At 36.9% G+C, this 23676-nt stretch overlaps 1 protein-coding gene across 2 annotated transcripts in view; it reads left to right on the forward strand.

Annotated features, from left to right (window-relative positions):
* The window catches only part of TBC1D4 (TBC1 domain family member 4), a 167665-nt gene that overhangs the window by 115671 nt on the left and 28318 nt on the right, over window positions 1–23676 (forward strand). The window contains exons 6-12 of one of the 2 annotated variants that reach the window (XM_087814297.1): window positions 1693–1784; window positions 2068–2178; window positions 6676–6795; window positions 14085–14159; window positions 15473–15699; window positions 17296–17460; window positions 21293–21316. In XM_087814297.1, coding sequence (XP_087670423.1) covers window positions 1693–1784; window positions 2068–2178; window positions 6676–6795; window positions 14085–14159; window positions 15473–15699; window positions 17296–17460; window positions 21293–21316 — 814 coding nt within the window. The remainder of the gene's footprint in view (window positions 1–1692; window positions 1785–2067; window positions 2179–6675; window positions 6796–14084; window positions 14160–15472; window positions 15700–17295; window positions 17461–21292; window positions 21317–23676) is intronic. The other variant, XM_087814296.1, reaches the window with a different exon arrangement.

Raw genomic sequence — 23676 nt, forward strand, 5'->3', positions numbered from 1 at the left:
GAGTCTCCCCACTTAGACCGGGAGGAGCAGGGCCGGCCATGCCTTCGGACCCCAGGGAATCAAGGAGACAGTGTCTGAGGGGAGCTCCAGCTCCCGAGGACCAAACCTCAGAATGTGAAACTAAAGTGATGTTGTGCATCATGGAGATGCAGCGATTATCCTCAGCCTTGTTTCCCTGCACTAACATTCGTGAGGGATAAATAACATACTTGGCTCTCAGGATCAGTAATTCACTAATCTGTGATTCCAAGATGGGGAGAAGAAGGAAGTCGCATCAGATTGGCAGTGGTGGAGGCGGAGGGGACATGTATAATTTGAAAATAAATGCCAGCAGTTCCCAGTTTCTCTACTGAAATCATGGTCTAAAGTCACTTCTGGGGCTATGGATTTAGTTATGTATTTCAAACAACTGCCCTCTTTACTAATCCCCTTTTTAATCTTTTACCTCCCAGGCATGTTCACAGGACACTGGAGTAGTAAACAACATAAAACAAAACAAATACAATCACGTGAATCAGTTTCTTAAGGTACTGCCTAAGGAACCACTTACGTAGGCTTTGCCAGCAAATGAGCTGTGGTAGTGTCTTCACATACCAAAATGAATCTCAGTGCCACTGTTTCTGTGTGTGAGCACAGAGAATTTCACAGGATTTTGTTGTAACTGCACAAAGAAAGGAGGAGCTGAGGTTTTCAGATGCTTTCTTTTCTGATTCCCAGTATATACCATACGAGTGGTTTAAAACGGGTTCAGTGGTGGCACTGTGTACATTCTGACAACCATAAAAGGAATTCTAAAACAGTGAATTATTTTAAAACAATGATTTTTAAATCACCAGATTACCTATAAGGTTCACTAAATATTATTTATAGCTAGATATCCTCTTTCTAATCAAAGTATAGTGGCAATACTATAAGTGGCACTTAACTATGTCAAGGAGATCTGGTCCTTAAAAATAGATGGTTATTTGAATCATTGTAAATATGAATTATACTTTCTCTTTGTAAAACAATTACAGAAACAGCAATGTTTTCATGGAAAAAATTTTTTTCCCAAGGATTTAATATAAATTATGTGTAACAGTGTGATAGATATATAAATAACATGATCTAAAGAAGTAAACAATTTCTTGGTAAAATGATGCCATTAAAAATGTCACTAAATATTAATCTTGTCCTTGAAGTTTTATTACAACAGAACAAGACCTGCATGAGGGGGAAGGGATGCCTGTCTAAACTGTAGCTCTGCCTTTTAAAGTTATCAGTTATTCTTTCCTTTTTAAAGGCCAAGTTTTACTCTTAGAGGTTTTGGCCAAGGCTGGTGTTTAGCTTTTCTTTCCATGTCAGGAACTAGGATAACGTTAACTCACCCTAAGTTCCTATGGTGGCCGGTCAGATTCGTACTATATTCAATGGTATCCAGTTAAGCTGTCGATGTGATATCATTTAGAAATTTTTTTGTTAATAAATCTGACTTCAGGATCACTGACGGGGGCCATGATTTTGGAGATGAGGTTTTCCATCATGTCTTCATGATTTCATTGTAGTATCCAAGGTTTGCTGTAGGCAGGGACACTTCTCCTTGAGAAGATTTATTCAGAGCCTGTTCGCAAATGAATAAGCTGCGATACATTGTATACATTGACTTCTGCCGCGACACTCTGTTTAATACTTATCTCTTGTCATTCTCCTTAGGTCTCTACCCCCCAAGAGCCAAACTGGTGATTCAGAAGCATCTCTCATCCCTGACAGATCACGAGCAAGCTGACATCTTTGAACGGGTCCAGGTTAACCTCACTTAGGATTCTCACAAATAAGAGACAAGGAATGAGAATTGGGTCCTGTTTTTCTAAGTTCCTGTTCTCATTTCCGTGTCTGAAGTTAAAGATTTATATCCTATTGTACCATTGGGTAGTAGCTAGAATGCCACTGTTACTCTTGCTTCTAAGAGCAGTGAAATGCTGGGCTTTACTTATGTTTGTCTGCCAGACAGATAAGACCAAGTGGGAATGAAATAAAACCAGAGAAGCTGTGTTGCCATAGTGTGCTCTTGGTTGGTCTGTTCAACAGAAAATGAAGCCAGTCAATGACCAGGAGGAAAACGAACTTGTGATTTTGCATCTGAGGCAGCTGTGCGAAGCCAAGCAGAAGACACACATTCATATCGGGGAAGGCCTGTCGGTGAGAAGAGGGTTCTTCCTTGACCTTGTTTTGTTTCTATATTTAGTCAAACTACCACAGAAAATAGGAAAGGAGTTTCCTTTCTTTGTGTTCTCATCTTTAGGGCTAAAGTCCTATCAGATTTATTTTCAGTGTTTTAGGTGTTTTATAGGAAATTTTAACAGGCATTGGCACATTGAGATAAAATAATTATGGTTTTAAAATGTAAAAACATTTGTGTGTTTTTGTATAAAAACATTAATAACATGTTCATGATTTAGAATCAACATGAATTTTCAGTTACATTAGTCCGTTATTTCAAATTTATTTAAACATGTGGGGGAGGAAGAAACTTTCCTCCCTCCTTCTAGGTTTTTTTTTTTGTCTAGTCTAATAATCAAATAGACATGAGACAGATGAATAAGAGAAAATTACAAAATTTGATTACATACATGTGTATGGGGACCCCATATACAAGAGAGGCTGAGGTTCAGAGACAGAGGGGGAAGTGAGGTCCGTGTGACATTCTGAGGTAAGAATGAAATAAGGTGCCTTGGGCTTCTGAGGGGAGGAAGGTCATTGCAGGATAAGAAGATGATAAGAGCAGATGTTCAGTAATTAGGAGTTTGCCCCACCCTATAGATAGGTGATAAGCTATTTCTGGTGATAACTCTTATTAGGGCAAGTCCCCTAATTTAAATTTAAGGGAGAGGTAAAAGTTTCTTGTGAACCCAGAGTCTTGATCAAAATAATCCAGATGCCAAAGAAGCACATGTTGGGGAGGCCTCCTCTGAACCCCTTCAAACATCCTATTTCATTAAAATCTTACACAGCCTTAGTGGTCAGTAGCAAACACCCAAAGAAGCAGTAGTATCATGGAGACAGCTGTTCTAGCTGCAAACTAGGGGATGCTATTTTTGTGCACGTGGTTTAATATGTGTTTCCAGCTGCATAAACAAAGCAAGACTGCCAGCAGCAGCATGTAAAGAGATAATGACATATTTTCCTCTTAATAACACTAATTCAGGTTATGTCTTTATTTCACTTTGTTCAAAACAAATTACATATCACTTTAGTAGCGACTCTTTAATTTATTCATTGAGTAAGCTCTTCCAGAGAACTTTCTATGAGCCAACCTGTGTGATGATGGTGAACAAAAATGTGATGGATAAATGATGTTCCCTCCAGAGAAGGGCTCACATATTCCAAAGGGAATTGCAAACAGTTAAATGGACACGTATAATAGAGGCAACAAAGTAGCTTTTTAAGACTGTCGTGAGCACAAAAGTAGCTATTTCTTTGCTTTGGAGCCGGAGTAGAGAGTGAGGTAGAGGGAAGAATGAAAGAATTCAAGAGGAAGGGTTTTTTGGGGGTAGGGGCTGGAGTTTTAAGGGAGATAAAGTTTGCTAATCAGAGAAGTTGCGGGAGTATGTTTTAAGAAAGGGACATTGAGCACAAAGTTGTGGAGTAACTTTGTGACCAGGAGTGAATGTACATAGTGCAAGTGCATACTGTTTTTAGGGGGTGCTGGGAATGGTTGAGGAGATGAGGCTGCAGAGATAGGTAGCAGTGAAATGATGAAGAGCCTTAAGCCACAGGCCTGACTTCATCATTGAAGGATTTCCAGTGAGAGTGTGAGAAGGTCAGATTTGTACTTTAAGGAGAAAACTTTACTGTCGCAGTGACTCTCAGTTTGTGGGGCAGGTTGGTGGGTGAGGGTGTTGACAGCCTTAGGAACTAAAGTCACGTTCTCAAGTTCAGAGAATTTAATAATAGAATATGTGAGAAGCGATTCATTTAATTAATGCACAAACTTTTATCACTCGCATACTATTACTCGGCAGTGGTGATGAGTAATGACAGCTCTTTTCTGCCATATAGCTATTCAGGAGGAGAAATCAACATGTAATCAAATAAGTCAAAATAGGGAAATATGGTGTGGTTAGTACAATGATACAAGTATGTACCAGGCGGAGATAGCACGGGTACATAAATGGATTGAATGATTCTGTCTTGGAGAGAGGCCCAGCTAGAGCCTGGCAATCTGAGGAAAGGACTGAGTCAAGAGCTATTTAGGAGGCATGGTGATTAGGACTTGGTGTCTGACTGGATAGATACGTAAAGGGAGGGAGAGGGAGTTTGCTGGGAGAGACTTCAAGGTTTCAGATATGAACTGAGCTAGAAAATACAGAAAGAAGACCAGAGTGAGGTAGGGGATGGAAATAAGAAGAAAGAGTTTAATTTAAGAAATGTGTTTGAGATTTAATTAGAAAAATGGAGAAATTTGAGTTGATAGTGTAAGCATTGAGACAATGAGCTTTAGCATAGATTTGAAGTCAAAGGGGGATGTACTGAGGAACACCCACATTTCATGCAGTGAGTGAGTTAAAATTGAGCCAGTGAACCAGACTGAGAGGGAATTCTGGAGTATGAAGAGACTTAGATTTGTTATGGTAGGTGACCAAGGCAGGAGAAGAGTTGCAATAAGATCGACAATGATCAGTGGTATAATAGGAAGGTCAAGAGACATAAAGACTATAATTTTTTTTTTCCAGAAGGTGTTGAGAGGTTGTTTATTTATTTTTATTTTGCTTTTTCCATCACCATTTATTCCCTCTATGCCTTCTTCCACCTCCACCTCCTGCAATCAGCACATTGTTGTCCATCCATGTCCATGAGTTTTTTCTCTCCTTTTTTTCTTTTTTGCTCAGTCCCCCCCCACAGCATGCACCCCCCACCAGAACTGTCTGCCCACTCTCCATCTGTGAGTCTGCAGACTAAAGCCTATTAATGGGTTTGCTTACCCCAGTCATTGATGGTGACAGTGATGCTGACCGGAAGGACAGAAGCGGTGCGCGAGTAGCGATGTGCATTTTCTTTTGATGGAGGACACTAAAGATCATGGAGGAGGAGGGGACTTCTAACAAATTGTAGTTCCTGCTAATATTTCTTCCCTCTCTGTCTCTTTCCCTCCCTCCCTCCCTCCCTCCTTTTCTTCCTTCCCTCCTCCCATTTATTAGCTTGGTATTTACCGAGCAGCTATTGTGTCAGCCATTGTGTTAAGTGCCAATACAATTTCCCTATTTAGGTTGTGTCATTAGCTTGAATGCCTTAGAATATTGGGTCTCCCAGTCCTTTATACACACCTACAGCCCAGTTCAGCCCGCATCCATATCTATTGTTCCCTTCCTTCCCTTTTCCTTCCTTTCCTTTTCTTAATGGGGGTCATTTTTTTTTTTTTTTTTTTTACCAGTAATTTCTTAGACTGCCCCTTGGAGCCAATATTAGTATGGACCTTTATTGCTCCTGCGTAGACTTTGCTGAAGTCTCTAGTCCGTTTTTCAGCTTCTGATTTCCATGTCCTTTAGGTGATTTTGGAACACTCCTTTACAGATAACTTTCCCACAGACACTCCTTTCACAGTCTATAGAAAGAAAAAGAGATACATTTGAGTTTGAGATACTCAAAAATCTGCTTATAAATCCTGATCAGTGATTCTTCCTATCCAAGGTTTTATGTCCAGCCTCACTTTCCTAAGTTACCCCTCATTGCTTCCTTCTGTTTTAGTCACACACCCATGCTGACTCCCATGAGCATTAGTCTTTATGACTTTGCTAACATCATCCCCACTTGTGGGAAATGTCTTCATTCCACTTTCTTTATTTACCTGAATCTTTCCTATTCTTTTCTTCCTGACCACTGAGACGCATAACCCATGTTCATGCTTCCAGATTTGATATTTCCATGTTTCTTTGTGGCAATGCTTAATGTAAATATATTCCCTCCCAAGCAAATGATAAGGTTTCTTGGAAGTTTTCTGGCACTAAGAACCATGTAATGTACATAGTAGGCTTCTTAGATTAGTAGGATGAACTATAGAGAGAACCTAAGATAGTGTACACATTGTAGATTCTCATACAATTTAGCATTTTCAGTGAATACTTGTTGATCCAAAAGATAAATGGCCCACTCAAAAATGAAAATGGAATTATAACAGAGGCAATAGGGGAATCCAGCTTTGCTAGAAGCGGCTTTGTTTTTTGAACATATTTTCTGTGCTTCCCTTGGTAATTTGGGTACAAATATGCAACTTGAAAAGGAATGGTTATAATTGTTAATAAAAATAACAGCAGTAAAAACATCTCCAGTGTAACTTTTGTTAAATGCAGCAGGAATTAATTAGCAGAAAGAAAAGACATAAAGGAAAGATCTGATTTCTGTCTCTTGTATTACTTACAATATTAAAAAGTAAATCCTGGGAGTGGGGAGGGGTGGGGTCAGTCAGAGGAAAATGGGGAGCATCTGTAATACTTTCAACAATAAAGATAAATTTAGAATAAAAAACATCCTTTTCCTTATAATCTGTGTGTTCACAGTGTGGAACCTAAATTATTACTCCTCAATAGAGCTGCAGAAGAATCCTATGCTTTTTAATGGCTTAGTTATAAGCCTGTCTTTAAAGCCACATTTAACCTTGAATATTCCCAAACTAAAATTTATCTGTTTTTCTTTCTGTAGACCATTTCAAATAGTACAATCCCAGAAAATGCAACAAGCAGTGGAAGGTTCAAACTCGACGTTCTGAAAAATAAAGCTAAGAGATCTTTAACTAGCTCCCTGGAAAATATCTTCTCAAGGGTAAGATTACACTGAGACTGTTAACAGGTATTAATGCTGGTGTTTTTGAACTGCTCTGCTTCATTCTTAACTGGCTCACAGAAGATTTCTTGTTTTAAAAAAACTACTAAGATAACTTTAGTTAACGTTTATTTAAAATAATCTCTCCAAGTTTCATTCTCAGATATAGATTTATCCTAGTGTTTATAATATCTGAATTTCAGTAACAGAGATTTATTAGTGGAGATATATAGAAAGGGGAAAATAGAATATTGACGCCCAATACTTTAGGAACTTTTTATCATTAGCCACATAAAGTTATAAAAAAATCCTTCTTTTGCTCATTTTAGGATCTGATAGGAAATGCTGCAAATAGTGAGGATAAGTTAACAGATATTTATGTATTCCTTTTAGTAAATTTGGAGGGAGAAAATATTCTGTTTAAAAATAAGCAAAGCAATTCCTCTACCCTTTCATTTTCTTCTTCCTGAATAACTCAATCCTAGTGTTGTTAGATGAGATTAGTCAAGGTGGGTGTCTTGGGGCTGGAGGGCAGGGGAACCTCAGTGGCTCAGAGCAGGGAGACACAGCCTTGTGGGTGCTGTGTGTGGGGTGGCCCAGTGCAGCATGTGGAAACCAGAGTATGGTGAGGAGGGTGCCAGCTGAGGGAGGCAGCCTCGATCAGGAATTTGCAGCTTGAGTTGGTAAGGAGGCTGTCCCTGTAGAGGGATGGCCCAGTGCAGGGGATCAGAGCCAGAGTAGAGGGGAGAAAGCACTCAAGGTGCCCGATGAATGGAGTTAGTCTGTGCAGGGTGAGGATGGCATCCATGTCTGGAGGTGGTAGCCCTAGCATGGGTGTTGGAACCTGAGTAGGATAAGGAGAATGTCTGTGAGGTGACAGTTGTAGAAATTGTTTACACACGGGACTGATCAAATATATAAATATTTTAAGGATAGTGGGGGAAAGGGATTACAAATAATCAGAGGTTGGAAATTATAATGAATCCTGTGTTATTGGGTTCAACTCAGAAGTAACAGTGTGGAATCAAAGCTATCTATCTATAGTTTTGAGGAATAGATTTTTATATATGTGTGTGTGTGTTTGTGTATGTGTAAATGTGTATATATGGTCTGTGGCTCTGTCCACTGATAGGAACTAGGACCAGCTTTTCTTCAATATCAGATAATGAATTAAGCCTTGCTGGGTGACACCTAATACCCTATTTGGGTTTCTATATAACATTCTACAAGAGGGAACCAGGATCCTGGGAGAAATGTCTAATTTCAGCACTGCAGGGAAAGTACAAGATAACACCGGAGTATCTTGGTATTTTAGATAATAAGGAAGTGCTCCAACAAAGGTGCTGATAGGCCATAAAGACATGAAAACCATGGACTCCACTGGTGATATCTGAGACAATATGAGCATCAAAATAAATGATAGCAACAGATTAATCTGTTGAATAAAATAGGAAACCATGAGCCTATTCTGACATGAAAAATAAATGAATACAATGAGAGTTTGATCAGGATCAAGATATTTACTGGTTTTAATGAATACTTATTGTTTACAAAGAGGAAAATAGTAACTTTACAATGGAGCAGGCTGGCAGACACCACCTTAATCAAGTAATCAAACTGAACATCATCAGCATGGGACACCTGCTACAAAGAATACAGCACCACTTCTCTGGTATTCCTGTCAGAGGAGCAGTACATGAACCTAATCACGAGGCAATATCAACAAACCTGTTATTCTCTATAGTCCACAAAATAACTAGCTTGTAATCTTCAAAAGTGTCAAGATCAAGAAGGTGCAGTAGAGCTTTAGGACATAGTAACTTCTGACATATGGTACTCTTATTATTTTTTTATTTATTTTGCTACAACTCAGAATACTTTGATAGGTATTTCTCTTAATGATCAAAAGTCTTCTAAATCTGACAGATGCCCCACAGCAAGCATGGTCAGCTGTCAGTGCTGTTATTTTATCAGCAGAAACAGAATCTAGAAAAAGAGTATCTAGGAGATTACTCAGAAGTGTGTTCATGCAACTTTTCATAAAATTTTACTACCTTATTTTTGTTTTGTTTTTAATCCTCACACTGAGGACATGCTTAGAGAGGAAGGGAGAGAGAGCGAGAGGGAGGGAGGGAGGGAGGGAGGGAGAGGGAGAGAGGGAGAGAGAGAGAGGTAGAGGCATTGATCAGTTGCCCTCTGCACTCATCCCGAGAGTGGATCGAACCCACAACCCAGGCATGTTCCCTGACCAGGAATCGAACCGGCAACCCTTTGGTGCACAGGACAGTGCTCAACCAACCGAGCCACTCTGGCTGGGCACTACCTTATTTTCTTCAAAATTTACAGATTAGTTATGTCTGTTTTCCTCCCTCCTTCCCTCCCTCCCTCCCATGGTGTGTTAGTGAGAATTTTAGTAGAAAGTCCATTTAAATAGATGGCCAGGGGACCTGAATTCAAGACCTTACCCTAGCAGATTTTATATTTATGATTTTGGACAAAATATTTGCCTTCTCTAAGCCATAGTTTCCCCATTTGTGAAGCAGACATACTACCACCGGCTTAACGCACCTTACCTGTGCGGATGGAATGTCAATATATTAGGAAAGCATCACACTATAGATGTGAGGTGGTGGGAACAGTGAGAGCTCTGAAACCTCACCATTTACCCAGTGACAAAGGGTGTTTAGAGTTTATCTCTTTATCCCAGTCAGTACTTGGGCATTCTGCACAGTACCTTCACCGCTGACTTTGAAGTGCCACTCACATAGCCTTGAATGACGGTAATGACACTTGAAGCCAGCACGCAGCTAATCTATTTTGGTCAAGGCGGATACTATAGCTTTTGTGTCACAAATGCTGCCAAGTGTCATAAATCATGTGACCTAACAAGGTCTCACTTGCACCATGTGCAACAGAATGGACTTATTGGGAAGGTTGGCAGCGACCCATGTTGTATCAAAGGTTACATAGAGAAGGGGTTTTGTGTACTTCTAAAACTTACCATTTTTTCCCCCTCTTTGGGTAAAAAGTAGAAAATTGACACTTCAGTCAAAAAGTTTGACTCATAATTGCTGTCATTTTTAAATCTCAAAATATTTTATTTAGCTAACTATAGTTGTTTATGAAATAGGATACATTTTTAAATAGCTGAGAAGCTCAGCTCACTTACAATTAAAAAGTGGGTCCAAGGGAAAAGGCTTAACACATGTATTGCCAAATCATAATATAGTAAAACTGAAGAAGTTGTCCGTTCAAAGGTGAAAAGACAGCCTTGTATTCTGGTTGTTTGTTGCTTTTTTCTCAAGTTGAAGTTTACCAAAAGAGAAATATTTATGAATATGTTTATTAATATACACATTTCCCAAGAAGCACTGTGAATTAAAGTGAGTCATTGGAAAACAGTCCTCATTTCATGCTTTCTTCAGAGTAACATCCATTGTTCTTGTTGAAAATGTGTGAATAATTATAGTTTGTTTTTCTTTGTGTACACACACACACACACACACACACACACACACACACTCGCACACAACACGTGGATAAAATACCACTCTGAGTAAAATGGGCGATTTTAATTGCTATTGTGATAATGTAAAAGGTTTGATTCCCATCTGACTACTTTTATTGTTGTGACCAAGAAACCTGTTTAAGGTAACCAGGCAGGTTGACATATAAGTAGAGGCTAAGATGACCAAGAAACCTGTTTAAGGTAACCAGGCAGGTTGACATATAAGTAGAGGCTAAGAAAATAACAGAAAGCGACCTGGTCTTTACAGTATTTACCTCTTGGCCACACACATTAACCCTATGATTTATCAGCCACAAATATAGCTTATTATTAGAAGTATATCATGTTACAGTGTAGAACTGAAGAATTGAAATAACTTTGATCAGATTCTAGGTGTTTGCAAAATTACACTTAACCAGTGAAGGCTAGTTAGTTTTATTTGTAATTCTACCTTTCACAAAGCTCTGTCTTCCAGAGGGAGTACTGAGAAAGATATTAAAAGCTTCACTTTTAAATTACACTTCTGGGGTTCAAATTGCTGCTCTGTCCTTTAACTAGTGGTGTAAACTTTGGCAACATAATCATATCAGAACTTCAGTCTCCTTATCTGTAAAGTTGAGTTAAAAACTACACCTACCTCATAGAATTTTTGTGAGGAATAAATGAGATAATGCAGTGTAAAATGCTTAACATAGTATGTAGCACATGATAAGCATTCAGTAATAATAGATGTAGCTCTTAATTTTATTGTTTATATAATTGTTATTTAGAGAGCTACCAGTGATATAAAACTATATCACTATGTATTAATATACATAGATAAGAATAAATTTTATTGCTTCTATGAGACAAGATAGGATGCTCTAAATATAAAACAGTCAATTGAGAACAGGAAAGAACTCTTAAAACTTTCTGATAGTAGACATAAAAAGAAAAACTCATTAGAAGGCTAGGAAGCTATAGTTAAATCTTCAAGAAAGTAAAGTAAAATGATAAAGAAATGGAAAACAGGAGAACAGGGTAAAAAGCCAAAGGATTCATCTGAAGATCTAAAAGCCTAATGGTAGGAGTTCCCGAAAGAAAAATGCAGGCAGAAATTTTCAAAGAAATCATTTTAGAAATTTCTCAGAGCTAATAGCCATGTTTCCAGATTTAATGGGCTTAGAATCTGTACAATAGAGCGACTGAAGAAAGCCATGCCAAGGAACATCGTTGTGAAATTTCAAGCACCCAAGAGTAAACTTAGAATCTGTTCCAGAGAGAAACAGTAGGCCATACAAAGGCTTAATCACAGTGGCATTAGACTTCCGTGCCAGAGGCACTTGAGCAATGCTAACATTCTGAAGGAAAGTTTCTAACCAAAATTATATATTCAGCCAAACTGTTAATGAAATATAAGTGTAGAAAAATGACATTTACAGACATGTAAATTTAAAAAATTACTTCTCAGAAAGCACTTGGAGTATGGGCTCCACCAAAATGCAGAAATAAACTGAGAAAGAGGAAGACATGTGAATCAATGAAACAGAAATTCCAGCACAGAGTAGCATTAAAGGATATTTCTAGGTTAATAGTGAAGGAAAATACTGGGGAGATCTATTCAGCAAGCCTAAATTGCAGCCAGTCCAGACTGGGGTAGGGAGACAGGTTTTCACAATGGGTAGCTCAAAGAAAAAGAAAAAATTGTAATTGATGGACTATGGGTTGTTTGACCAGACTGAGATCTGCTGCTGACTTTTGTAATATATCAGTAATCGCTGAAGTGAATGTTAACTCTTTGAAAAACAAATTGTACAAGTTATGAGTTGTAGTAATAGTGAAATATATAGCTCGGGTGCAAACACTACCAAATCATAATAATCTAGTCACAAATTATTATTATTATTTTAATATATCTTTATAGATTTCAGAGAGAGGAAGGGAGAGGGAGAGAGAGAGATAGAAACATCAATGTTGAGAGAGTCATTGATCGGCTGCCTCTTGCACATCCCCAACTGGGGATCAAGCCCGCAACCCGGGCATGTGCCCTGACTGGGAATTTGAACCCCGATCGCCTGGATCCTAGGTCAACGCTCAACCGCTGAGCCATGCCTGGCCGGAAATTATTGTTTTAACCGAAACCTGTGATATCTCTGTATTGAGAGAAGAGGAAAAGAGAGGGTGGGTAAAAAGAAAAGGTATTCTTTTCCCTAACACTTTGAGAGTGGGGAATGAAGTAAGAACACTAAAGTCTCATTTTCCAAAGTGAGTAGGAAGTGAATAGATAGCGCTTAAGGTGGAAAGATTAGAAATAGTGATACAGAGGTACCTCGGTTTTCGAATGTAATCCATTCTGGAAGACCGTTTGAGTTCTGAAATGTTCAAAAACCGAGGGATCAACAGCTGACAGCTGGGCCTCAGGATCTTGCCCTCAGCAGAAGCCACGTGGCATGTTTGCCTTCTGAGGCATGTTCGAAAACCGAAGCATTTCCTCCCGGGTTTACTGCGATCATAAACCGAAATGTTCGTCAATGGAGATGTTCGAAAACCGAGGTACCACTGTATAAGCCGAATGCCAGAAGCATCAAAGCAATGGGATTCAGAGTGTGAGAGAGGGGGCGGGTGGTGACTGTCACTTTACATTTTGCGCTTGGTAGCACAATTTGGCTTTTGAAATTTTGTGCAGATATTAATTTGACTAAAAATTAAAATGGAATTTAACCCCCTTCCTTTCAAAAATTGAACCCAGGAATGTATGGCCACAAACATTAAAACTGTAAACTGTGGTACAAATACCGTGAGTTTTTCATTTTGCAGAATCTGTGTCACACTGACTTGGCTTGTATTTCTAGTTATTCTTTTTAGAGCTTTTCCGTGGGTTTAGAGTTACATAGAACTCCTCAGTCTGTGTTTTGTCTCTTCAGACCTCTGGATGATGTGGTTCCCAGCCTGCCTTTCCTCTTTCCTTTTCCTTCAAAAGTTGGTTTCAGTTGCTTCCTATATGAACTGAGGGAAATGCAGGGTGGAGCAAAAGTAGGTTTATAGTTGTTCATATGGAAAATAATGCAATAGTTAATAAATAATAATACAAGAATAAACTCTGTTGCACATACTCACAACTGTAAATCTACTTTTGCCCCACCCTGTACATGAGATGACCTCTTAGGTTCCTCTTTCTTAGATCATCTATGAAATCCATACCAAAGGACTATGTGAAAAGAAGAATACGATCCAATTCACCAGTACTGAAGCAGACAGTTACTTAGTCTTCTTGGAGAGAAATGCTTTGTTGAAGTTGTTTTGGATTATGGAATAATGAACAAAGCTTAAGTCCATACATTTTGGGATGCAGATTTCTCCTCTTAACCTGTGTATATTAAAATTTTGCACTCTGAATTATGATGTTTGTAATCTTGGTTGTAGGGAGGTTATATGTATTAAACCATGTTGTGGTTAGCTGTGCTGTACCTTTTACATTTATGTTTATCTACGTGAGACACAAAGTTAACGGGGCTCTCACTGATTGTGTGAATGAATAATGTTTAACCTTGTAACCAAAATATCTCCAGAAAGCTCGGTCTGCGTACCTAGTAATCTGATGGCTGAGTTGGGAGTAATGGAAATAGACTTTGAATAGTTCTATTTACTGTGCTGGAATGTCTGTTAATACTACCCATAAAATTGAGTGAACTGCAAAATGGATCAATTTAATGCTAACATAAAGAGGCAGCTGCTTTTTATAGTAGTTTTAAAGTAAAAATTCAGACCATATGAATGATTTAATTTTATTCTCTTCATGTAGGGAGCTAACAGAATGAGAGGTCGACTTGGAAGTATGGACAGCTTTGAACGGGCCAACAGTCTTGCTTCAGAGAAGGTATCTAAGCAGAGCTCCCCTTTTTTACTACTAATTGGGACTTGGCACAAACCAGCACTGATATGGTAATTTGCCTGCTTAGTTATTTTGTTCTGAGTCATTTATGATTTAAAAAAAATAAACATTTGAGGCTTTATTATTTTAAATAAGAAGGTTCTGGCTATGAGCATGGTGCTCTTTATTCAGCTGAAGCTTTCTCGTGGTGAGACAGACACATCCCTTGCAGACTAACTCTGCTCTCTCAGGCTGTTTACTATGTGGAGTTAGCATGCTTGGGAGGACAGTATTTGAGCAACCGTTGCTCCAAAGCTGTAGAAAAATGAGCCATGTAATTACTGCACTTGAATAGTAATCTTTTTATCTTTTGTTTTCTCCCCATGTTACTCCACCCCCATTTTTAACCATTTTAACTGCAACATTATTTAGCTCTTTATCTCATAGACAATTCTCAGGAGGGTTGGTTTCCTGTTTCCTGTATCATGCAACATGTAACCTGAGGCATAGGCAACCTATTTGTTAATGTAGATATTAAAATATTTTTATTAAACTTCCTGTTGATAAAATTGAGGACTTAGTTCAGCGGTGAGTCTTTTTAGCCCTAACCCATGTTTATTAAGCTAAACATTTCTACGATGGTGATTGTTCTGGAAAGTATAAACAGCATACCTGTCTAAATCGAAAGATTTATGATGTCTACACATGCAATATGAGATGCATTCCAACATAAGTCACTTTTCATTCATTTCCTGTTTTTCTTGTCTTTTAAAAAATGTTACATCAGGGAACGTGTGTCGTTGGATAGAAATATCCATAGTGAAGGAAGATGCTTTACAGGCTTTACTTTATTTTCCTGAAGGCTTTGCCACCAGACTTGGATACTTAAACGCTGTGATATTGTTTTGACAGTACAGGAAGCATGCAGCCGATATGTCACGGAAATCAGTAGATACGTAAACGCAGACTCCACCCTTTTTTGGTCATGATCCCTTTTCATCTTTCTGGCAACAATGAGAAAAGTACAGTAGCTACAGCATTTTACCACAAAGTGTTAGGGAAAACACTTTTTCTTATCCCTTTCGCTTTCTGATATATCTTTACGGATGCTGTCTCACAGCTGCTTATCAGAAGAAATGGCTTGTGGTGATACCGATTAGCCTTCAGCATGGATTGAGTGTAAAAAAAAAAGATAATACCAGCTTTGTCATTGACTCAGGAGGAAGAAGAGGCACCTTGTCACTTTTAAGCTTTGTATTGAAGCAGGCCTGCCATGATCCATGTAGGAAAGAAAGACCTCCCTTCTGCTTGCTTTTCAGGACTACTCGCCAGGAGACTCTCCGCCAGGGACACCACCAGCCTCCCCACTGTCCTCAGTTTGGCAGACATTCCCTGAAGAGGATTCTGATTCCCCACAGTTTCGAAGACGGGCACACACGTTCAGCCACCCACCTTCAAGCGCAAAGAGAAAGCTGAATCTGCAGGAGGGGAGGGCTCACGGTGTGCGCTCCCCTCTTCTGAGGCAGAGCTCCAGCGAACAGTGTAGGTGAGTCCCAACCTCTCTCCGGAATGTGAAGTAAAGCTCTCCTTCCAACCTGTTTTGATCGCTGTCGAGTCTAGATTTGTTGTGACTTCAGGCTGTAGCCAACATTTAGTTTTTAGAAAGACCATAAAAATAAAATGAATTATAAAAATCTTAGTTACTAAGGAAAACAAGGCAAGATTTAAGGTATAACCAGGCAGCTGAGTGAAAACGTTTTGGACGGAAACATTTTTTTTCCTCCAGAAAAACAGAGGAAGCAAGATATTATACATGTGGTTTTGCCTGAATAGCCTGCTGACAGCACATGTTATCAGTGTCTTCTTGATCACTTAATGAAACAGTCAGCAAATTTGAAAATAACAGAGGTGCAGAACTTCCTGTTAGCCTACAATAAAATACAAGGGTTAAAAAAAAGTCACCCACATTACCCTCATACATGAGACAAAAATTGGCTGTATTTTATTTCATAATTAATTAAATCCAAATAAGAAAATTGTTAAAAATTTTATCTAGAATAACTTGATATCTATAAAGAATATACACAGCATAACTGACAGGAAATAGCCATTAGGAATTATTTTATATTGTATTTAAAAAATAACAAAACTGTTGGCATTTAATAAAAAATAATAAAGGGGGATAAATCTGGAGTAGTAGAATTTTTATACTTCATACTGTGTAATACAAATCAGAATTCATATCCTAGAACTAATTTTGTTTTTCTTCTTTCCCTATGAGTTTGAGACGGGAAACAGGGTCTGATAGAGATCCCAGTTGGAAAAACAAAACCCAAAACCTGAACACTCAGTAAAAAGAGGTTAAATTTTACATTGTTATCAAGATTTTTTTTATGATCACTTTATTTATATTTACCTAGGCAAGAGAACTTATTTTTAAGAATTTAAAATATTATTTTAAACTAGAAATGATGTTTCTAGTCTTCCTTATGCTTTCCACATTTTATAACGTATAAGCTCTTATAGTTCCTGTCAACATAAGAAGATGCTATTTGTATCATTGTAAAAACTTACTGGGAAAAGAATCTTCTAAAAATAAAAAGAGCTATGCTGGTGGTTTCGGGATTCAGATGAAGCCATGGCTGCACAATTCCACTGGCTACAGGAAAGAATATGGACTTTAATGTTAGACCAAAGGTATTATGATGATTCCAACAACTAAACATATTGTTCTTAAATTTTTAGAAGAGTTTACGTCTTTGAATGTTTATGTTAAGTCTTTGAAATACTGATAATCGGCTTTTCCTTCAGGACTTGTTTCCTGTAATTATTTGTTCTTTCCTATTTTTTCCCCCTTGAAGTATCTTTTGCATGTAAAAACAAACACTTTTTGTCCTAAAATTGTTAGAGACAAACACATTCTACATAGCCAGGAGGAATTCAATTTGTAAGGGTGAAACAAGGTCATACTTTTAAGTAGGGGAACTGCATGCTCCCTTTTTTGTCCCCATGTAAGATCAAGCCCTGAGCCTTTAAAGGAAAGATTAAATTAACAACAAGAACTGTTTATATACTTTTTCATAGTGAATGAAGATTCTACCAAAATATAAATTAAGACAAATTTGCTGTTTTTTGTACTCAGCATTCTTCCATCTGCTCGGCGCATGCACAAGGAGAGTAATTCTTCCTCCAGCCTTCCAAGTCTGCACACTTCCTTCTCTGCCCCTTCCTTCACTGCCCCCTCTTTCCTGAAAAGCTTTTACCAGAATTCAGGTAGACTGTCCCCACAGTATGAAAATGAAATCAGGTGAGATCAGTGTCCTCTGTTTGCAAAGCAACATTTTCTGCAGTGTGATATGCTGATATGTTACTAAAGAGCGGCTAATTTTGGAGTGACTTTTATGCATCCTTATGTTGTGCTTGTTCTAATATGTTTCTAATATTTTGGTTTTCATTCCACTTAATTTTATTGAGAACACTTTTGAAACCAGTGTTTTGAAACTTTTAAAACCACCTTTTTGAGTACACGATAATCTTACTTTTAAAATTATTATTATTATTTTTTAACGATTTGTGTGTTTCTTTGCCTTGGGCCCCAGAGTCTAAACTTTGTTTTTGTTTGGAACAAGACCTGGTGCTAACACATACTAAATGAAACTCCCAAGTTCATGCCCTTTTTTTCCTTAGCCTCTCTGGCCATATCTTATGGAACCCAAAAGCCACTGATTTAAACAATTGTACTAAAGTGATGGATATAATATTTCTTTATTTTTAAGTATATAGAATATTTTCTAGGCATTTCTTTGATTTTCCAATGACATAGACTCCAAATCTCAGTGTAAGTCACATAATGGGTACAGGATCATGTTGATAGCAACACTTTCAGATAGCATGAGAGATCTCTTGAATTTTGTAGACATTCAAGTTTGTTTTGTCCTGGTTCCCAATATTGAAAATGAATAGCCCTTTGAGTCTTGCTCTTTGCTCTTACAGATACACAAAATTAGATGTAGTGATTTTGGAAAACTGCCTTTTTAAGAAATTTGAAGTTATGAATTCTTACTGATCATTCATAGTTTTAGTGGGGTGTTCCTACCTTTGGAAAGAGGTGGGTTAAGTTGGGGATTCTTCTAATGGGATTGTTGTTGGCTTAGAAGTTTATGAGATTGATTCATTCCTGTTTTTATATGTGGCTTGGTGCATTCATTTTTACTACTGTATAGTATTCCATTAAATACATCACAATTTACCCACTCTCTTGATGATGGGCATTTGTATTGTTTTCAGTAGTTTGATAATTGGCAATTCTTGCCCTCAAGGAGAGGAATACATGCTATCAGTCAGCCTGGGTGCCACTAATATCTTCTTGTGTATGCTTTTGGCCTCTTTTTCTTTAGACTTAGGAAGTCCCCAAAGTTAACATATAATTAGGTAATCCTCAGTAACTAGTTAAATTAGACTCTTCCTTGAATTATCTCTGAGTACCTTTTGTCCATGTGTGCCAATATTTTTTACTCCAATAAAAATTATTAATATTGGATTAATGAACTTTCGAATGTGAATTTTCCTCTGAATTAATACAGCCATGTTAAAACATTGAATTTTTAGTGAAGGAAGTTAATGAAGAATTGATTTTAAAAAACTTTTAAGGGACAACCTTATGGGAGAAATTTTAGAGGAAGTTAGCCACAAAAAAATAGTATAATATATATAGAATGTGCAATGAATTTAGAGAATCAAGAATGTGTACACATAAAAATATCAGTTTGCCTTATCTCTATAGTACCACCTACTAATAAGAATACAACACTGTCAGTGAACTCTATTTGCAGCTTTTTATTGTTAGGTTAGTTAAAGTGAACATCTGGAGAATCACAGTTTCCTTCCAGAAACAAAACCAGGCCTGAAAGTGACAATTAGGTCTAGCCATTAAGAAGATCAAAGGTTAGTTGTGAATATAATGTAGAGTACAAAATCAATGACTTTTAAAAGATTATTTATAGTGCTTTATTAATATAAGGTTATATGTTCATCTTTATTAGTTTCTGCGTAGGTATATGTATTATTTTTCCCCCATAGCTTTCCTTGGCCCTCTATATCTCATTTTAGTAGAAAGATATGGAAGTCCAGAGGGCAACAATATGTTCATTTTGCATTGAAAAATTTCACCTTTTTGTTGCTATCTTATTTGAAGTGCTATGTTTAAACATGAGGAGAACTTTTAGATTTGTAGTATCATTAAAAATTTTGCTATTTTTTATACTTTGTTTTCTTGGCTCTGAGAAATTCTAAAAATCAGAAAGCACTTTTTTCTATACTTTTGTATGCTTTTTAATAATTTGACAGCATAGAATCAATAGATGCTTAAATATTTTTCATTAAAAGTATTTTTATTAAAAAATAACCACACAGCTCATCAGAGTGAACACTCCATGTAACTGCCACCTAGTCACTAAATGTAATGCTACCAGCAACCCTGCAGCTCCTCTCATTTTCCTACCCAAAGAGTAATCCTATCATGGCCTCAAATACCATAACTTAGTTTTGCCTAGTTTTGAATTTTATTTAAACGGGACAATACAATTTTTATATCTGGCTTCTTTCATGAATGTTAGTTGTGACATTTATTCCTGTTTTTATGTGCACTTCAGTTTATTCATTTATATTGCTGTATAGTATTCCATTTAATACTACATTTATCCATTCTTTTGCTGATGGACACGTGCATTATTTATAGTTCTTTGGCTTTTAAAGAGTACTGTTGTGGATATCATTGTTCATGTCTTTAGTTATATATTTCTATGCATTATTGATGACTATCTGCACAGTAATAAAAATGTTGGACAAAACCTTAATAGGTTTATTTCAAGGATTAAGTTACTTAGACATACATTTACTAGATACAATTTTGAAGAGAATGTTTTTTAAATTTGTATTTGGAAATAATTTCAAATTTACAGAAAAGTTGCAAAAATATTATGGAGAACTCCTGCAAACTCTACTCAGATTCCTCAATCTTTAACATTTGTCCTATTTGCTTTATCATTCTCTCTGTCCATTTACATACAAATATACACATGCATACACATATACATAATTCTAAGCTATTTATGAACAGGTTGCATACATCATGCCCCTTTATTCTAAATACTTTAGTGTGTATTTCCTAAGAAGGAGGATTTTCAAGAGCGTGGTTTTAATCCAGTGATTTCTGAACTCTACGTCTCTCATCATCACTACTTTCAGAGAAAACATTGTACTCACACAATTACCCTGATATGTGGAACTACTCAGAATATTGAGGGGAGGAGGTTCATAATACTATGAGTTATAATTTTCTTTTCACTTGGATACCTTATATCTTACTAGTTTTATAAAGTGGGTCTCTAAGCATCGTCAAGTAAGGTATAGAGTAGGTTAGCATATATAGTTAACAAATACTACTTTTTAGAAGGTATATTAATTTGAAATTTGAAACTCAGATTAGGCATCCTCCTCTAGGACGACTATTCTGAATTATTAAAAACATGTCAGGTTATTGTTTTAAGCAGGATGAGAAAAAGGAGCCAATATATTTTTAATGTTATAGTTTATTGATTAGTAGGTTCATTTGCACAGCAGTGAAATGGTAAAGCAAAGGGGATAAGTGTATGTTTTGTTTTACCTTCAAATTAATTTTTAAAAATTTAATGTTATTTTGTTGTTTAGTTGCTAAACTATAATTGTTTATGATGATACAGCATAGTTATGTAATCCATGTATCAAATATAATACGTCTTTTCTGTCAACAGGCATCTTGTCACTCCTTATTGCTTCTCAGCTTTTAAGCCTATAATTAAAAATTATTTATCTTGAAGTTCATTTGTCAAAAGTTAAGATGATAGTCATTACTTCTATTTACTTATAAAACTTTTCAATGAGAAAATAAGATTTTGTGGATGAAGTACTTTGATATACAGTTTTGGTTTTCTGTAGTTCTCTCGTATTCACTGACAAAAATAGTATAATCACTCATTTTGGTTCATTATTGAAATAACCTTATTTATGCATTATTGACTTGTGGGAATGCCTTTTTATTCTAAATCCTGATTTTGGACATATGTCTCTTTCTTTGTGCTAATGTCATTCCTTTCCTGTAGACAGGACACTGCTTCAGAATCAAGGTGATTAGAGGTCTAAATGTTTTCATTTAAAAATTTCATAAATCCTTCCAGCTGAGTATCACCATTAGATTAAAAAGCAGTTTTGGCTATCTCCTGAATGCATGCCATCATTCTGGTGCTATGAGAGTTACATAGTAGAAAAAATATGATGCCTGGTATAATCAGAGATCACAAATGACCATATGAAATGTAGGTTGCAAACAGAAATCCTGTTTCTACTCTATTCCGTGTTGAGATTTCCTTAGAACTGTGCTGTATCCTTCAATCAAAGCCTAATTTTGTTTTTGAATTAGTAGAATTAGTACATATAAATTCCTTATATAAACTAGTTTAGAGGTATGTCTGTACATATATAAGGAGTTTTTTCTATATCCCAAGAAGATGCAGAAATAAGAACCTAAAAGAGACATACTCAATAAAATTGACTGGTTTTGACCTAAAGAGGATTATTAATCTATTTCTGCCTATCTTAATTTCTGTTACATTGGTTACTTTGAGAGACTGCTGAGGCCTTCCAGACCTCCCACTGGTCTGGACACAGGAAAACACCTACTTCCTTAATATGGAAGTCTGACCGCATCTGTGATGACATTTCTTCCTCTTGGCCAGCATGCTTTTTGTGGTAAACATCCAGAATCACTTCTGAACAAGTTAACTGGAAACAGTTATTCTTTGCTTTGTTCTAGTTTCTATGCTTTGCTTGTATCACGAGCTCAATGAAAGACAGACATGCCCATCTTCATATTTGGGACCACTGACATTTAGATTTCTTTCAAGTTGGGGTAAAAACATGGTATGAAAGATTGTACTAGAATGAGATATACAAGGAGAAAAATATCCTCTGAAAATTATTTTAGCCACTTGGGAAAGATACTTCTAATTGACCTATACTTTTTCTGTGGTTGGATGCAAGACCATTTACATAATTCTTATCTACCTTTCAAAGCCTCAGGGAAAGCCCTGGCCAGGTGGAGCATCGTCCCATACACCACATGGTTGCAGGTTTGATTCCCAGTTGGGATACATGCCTAGGTTGCGGGTTCTATCCCTAGTCAGGGTCCATATGGGAGGCAACTGATGGATGATTCTCTCACATCAATGTTTCTCTCTCTCTCCCTTCCTTTCTCTCTCAAAATCAATTAAAAAACATCCTTGGGAAAGGATTAAAAAAGTAAAATAAAAGCCTAATGGAAATGTTAGTTTTACTTTTTATCCTTTTAGGTTCTACCACAGCATAGAATTAGATGTTTATTACCTTACTTATCCTTTGGCCTATAATTTCCTTATTTTGGTAAATTTAAATTGAGCTGTGGGAAAATTTAATGTCTTGCTTACAATCATTTTCTTAATCTTAGGCTCAAAGGGTGTAAGTAAATGAGCTACCCAGAGATATTTTAAATTCCAATGTAAAAAATTTTAATTTTTTGTAAAATTTGCATTAAGTGTAGAGTTTAGGAAAGAAAACTCTTTGTTTTCCCCATTCTTTTGTTGTTTTTCACATTGTTCCACTGGTTCATCTATCACTTTTGACTCATAACTCAGATGCTGTATGTTGATTTCCATTGGAATAGTTCAATCTCAGTATTTTTTAATTAGTAAAGATTTTCCATAGGATGATAGATGGTTACTCAGTTGAAAGCCAGGACTTAAACTGTTAGTGCACCTGATGTGATTATGAGTTAAATTGTGCTGTGGATCCTGTGGAGAAAAACTAAAGTTTCATCACTATGTTGTTCCGTGCAGCCTTTCTTACAAAGAGAAAGCTTTTTCAGATTTCTGTTAAATAGTTGCTATTGTATTAATCAAGTTTTGTTTCTGTCCTGAGTTGTATACACTGTGACTTAGCTGTAGATTTAATCAGTGCGTAGTCATTTATTTGGACTTTATGAAGCTAGTAATTTTAGATGGGTGCCCAGGGTTGAAGGACGGTGGGGGGGGCAGTTTGCTGTTCAGCAGAACAACAGCTTTGTACAAGGGATCCTGGCCTAAGAGTTTAGCTTTAAGAAGAGTGTATCCATGTTGCCCTGGTGGGAAATAAAACATGACAGCATGTTTCTTAAAGTTGAGTCCTTGTGAGTGGTCACTAAAATGCCTTCGTTATGTATAATGTCCAGTTAGATAATTGTTATTAAAGCAGGCGAGTATGCATTAAAAATTCTGTATTAACCTAAGAAGTGTAATATTAATTTAATACTTGATGTGGTGAAGACTATAACTGCTTGCTCAGGGATATAATACTAAAAAGTTATTTTGAAGCTCTGTGGGAGGGGTGCTTCACATCATATGCACAACTGTTGATCAAGGCTGTGTCTAGAAGGACTTGAAAATGCCTCCCAGCCCACTTCATGATACATATATTT

This window comes from Miniopterus natalensis, chromosome 2, assembly GCF_054644295.1.
Source record: "Miniopterus natalensis isolate mMinNat1 chromosome 2, mMinNat1.hap1, whole genome shotgun sequence".
Lineage (NCBI taxonomy): Eukaryota > Metazoa > Chordata > Mammalia > Chiroptera > Miniopteridae > Miniopterus > Miniopterus natalensis.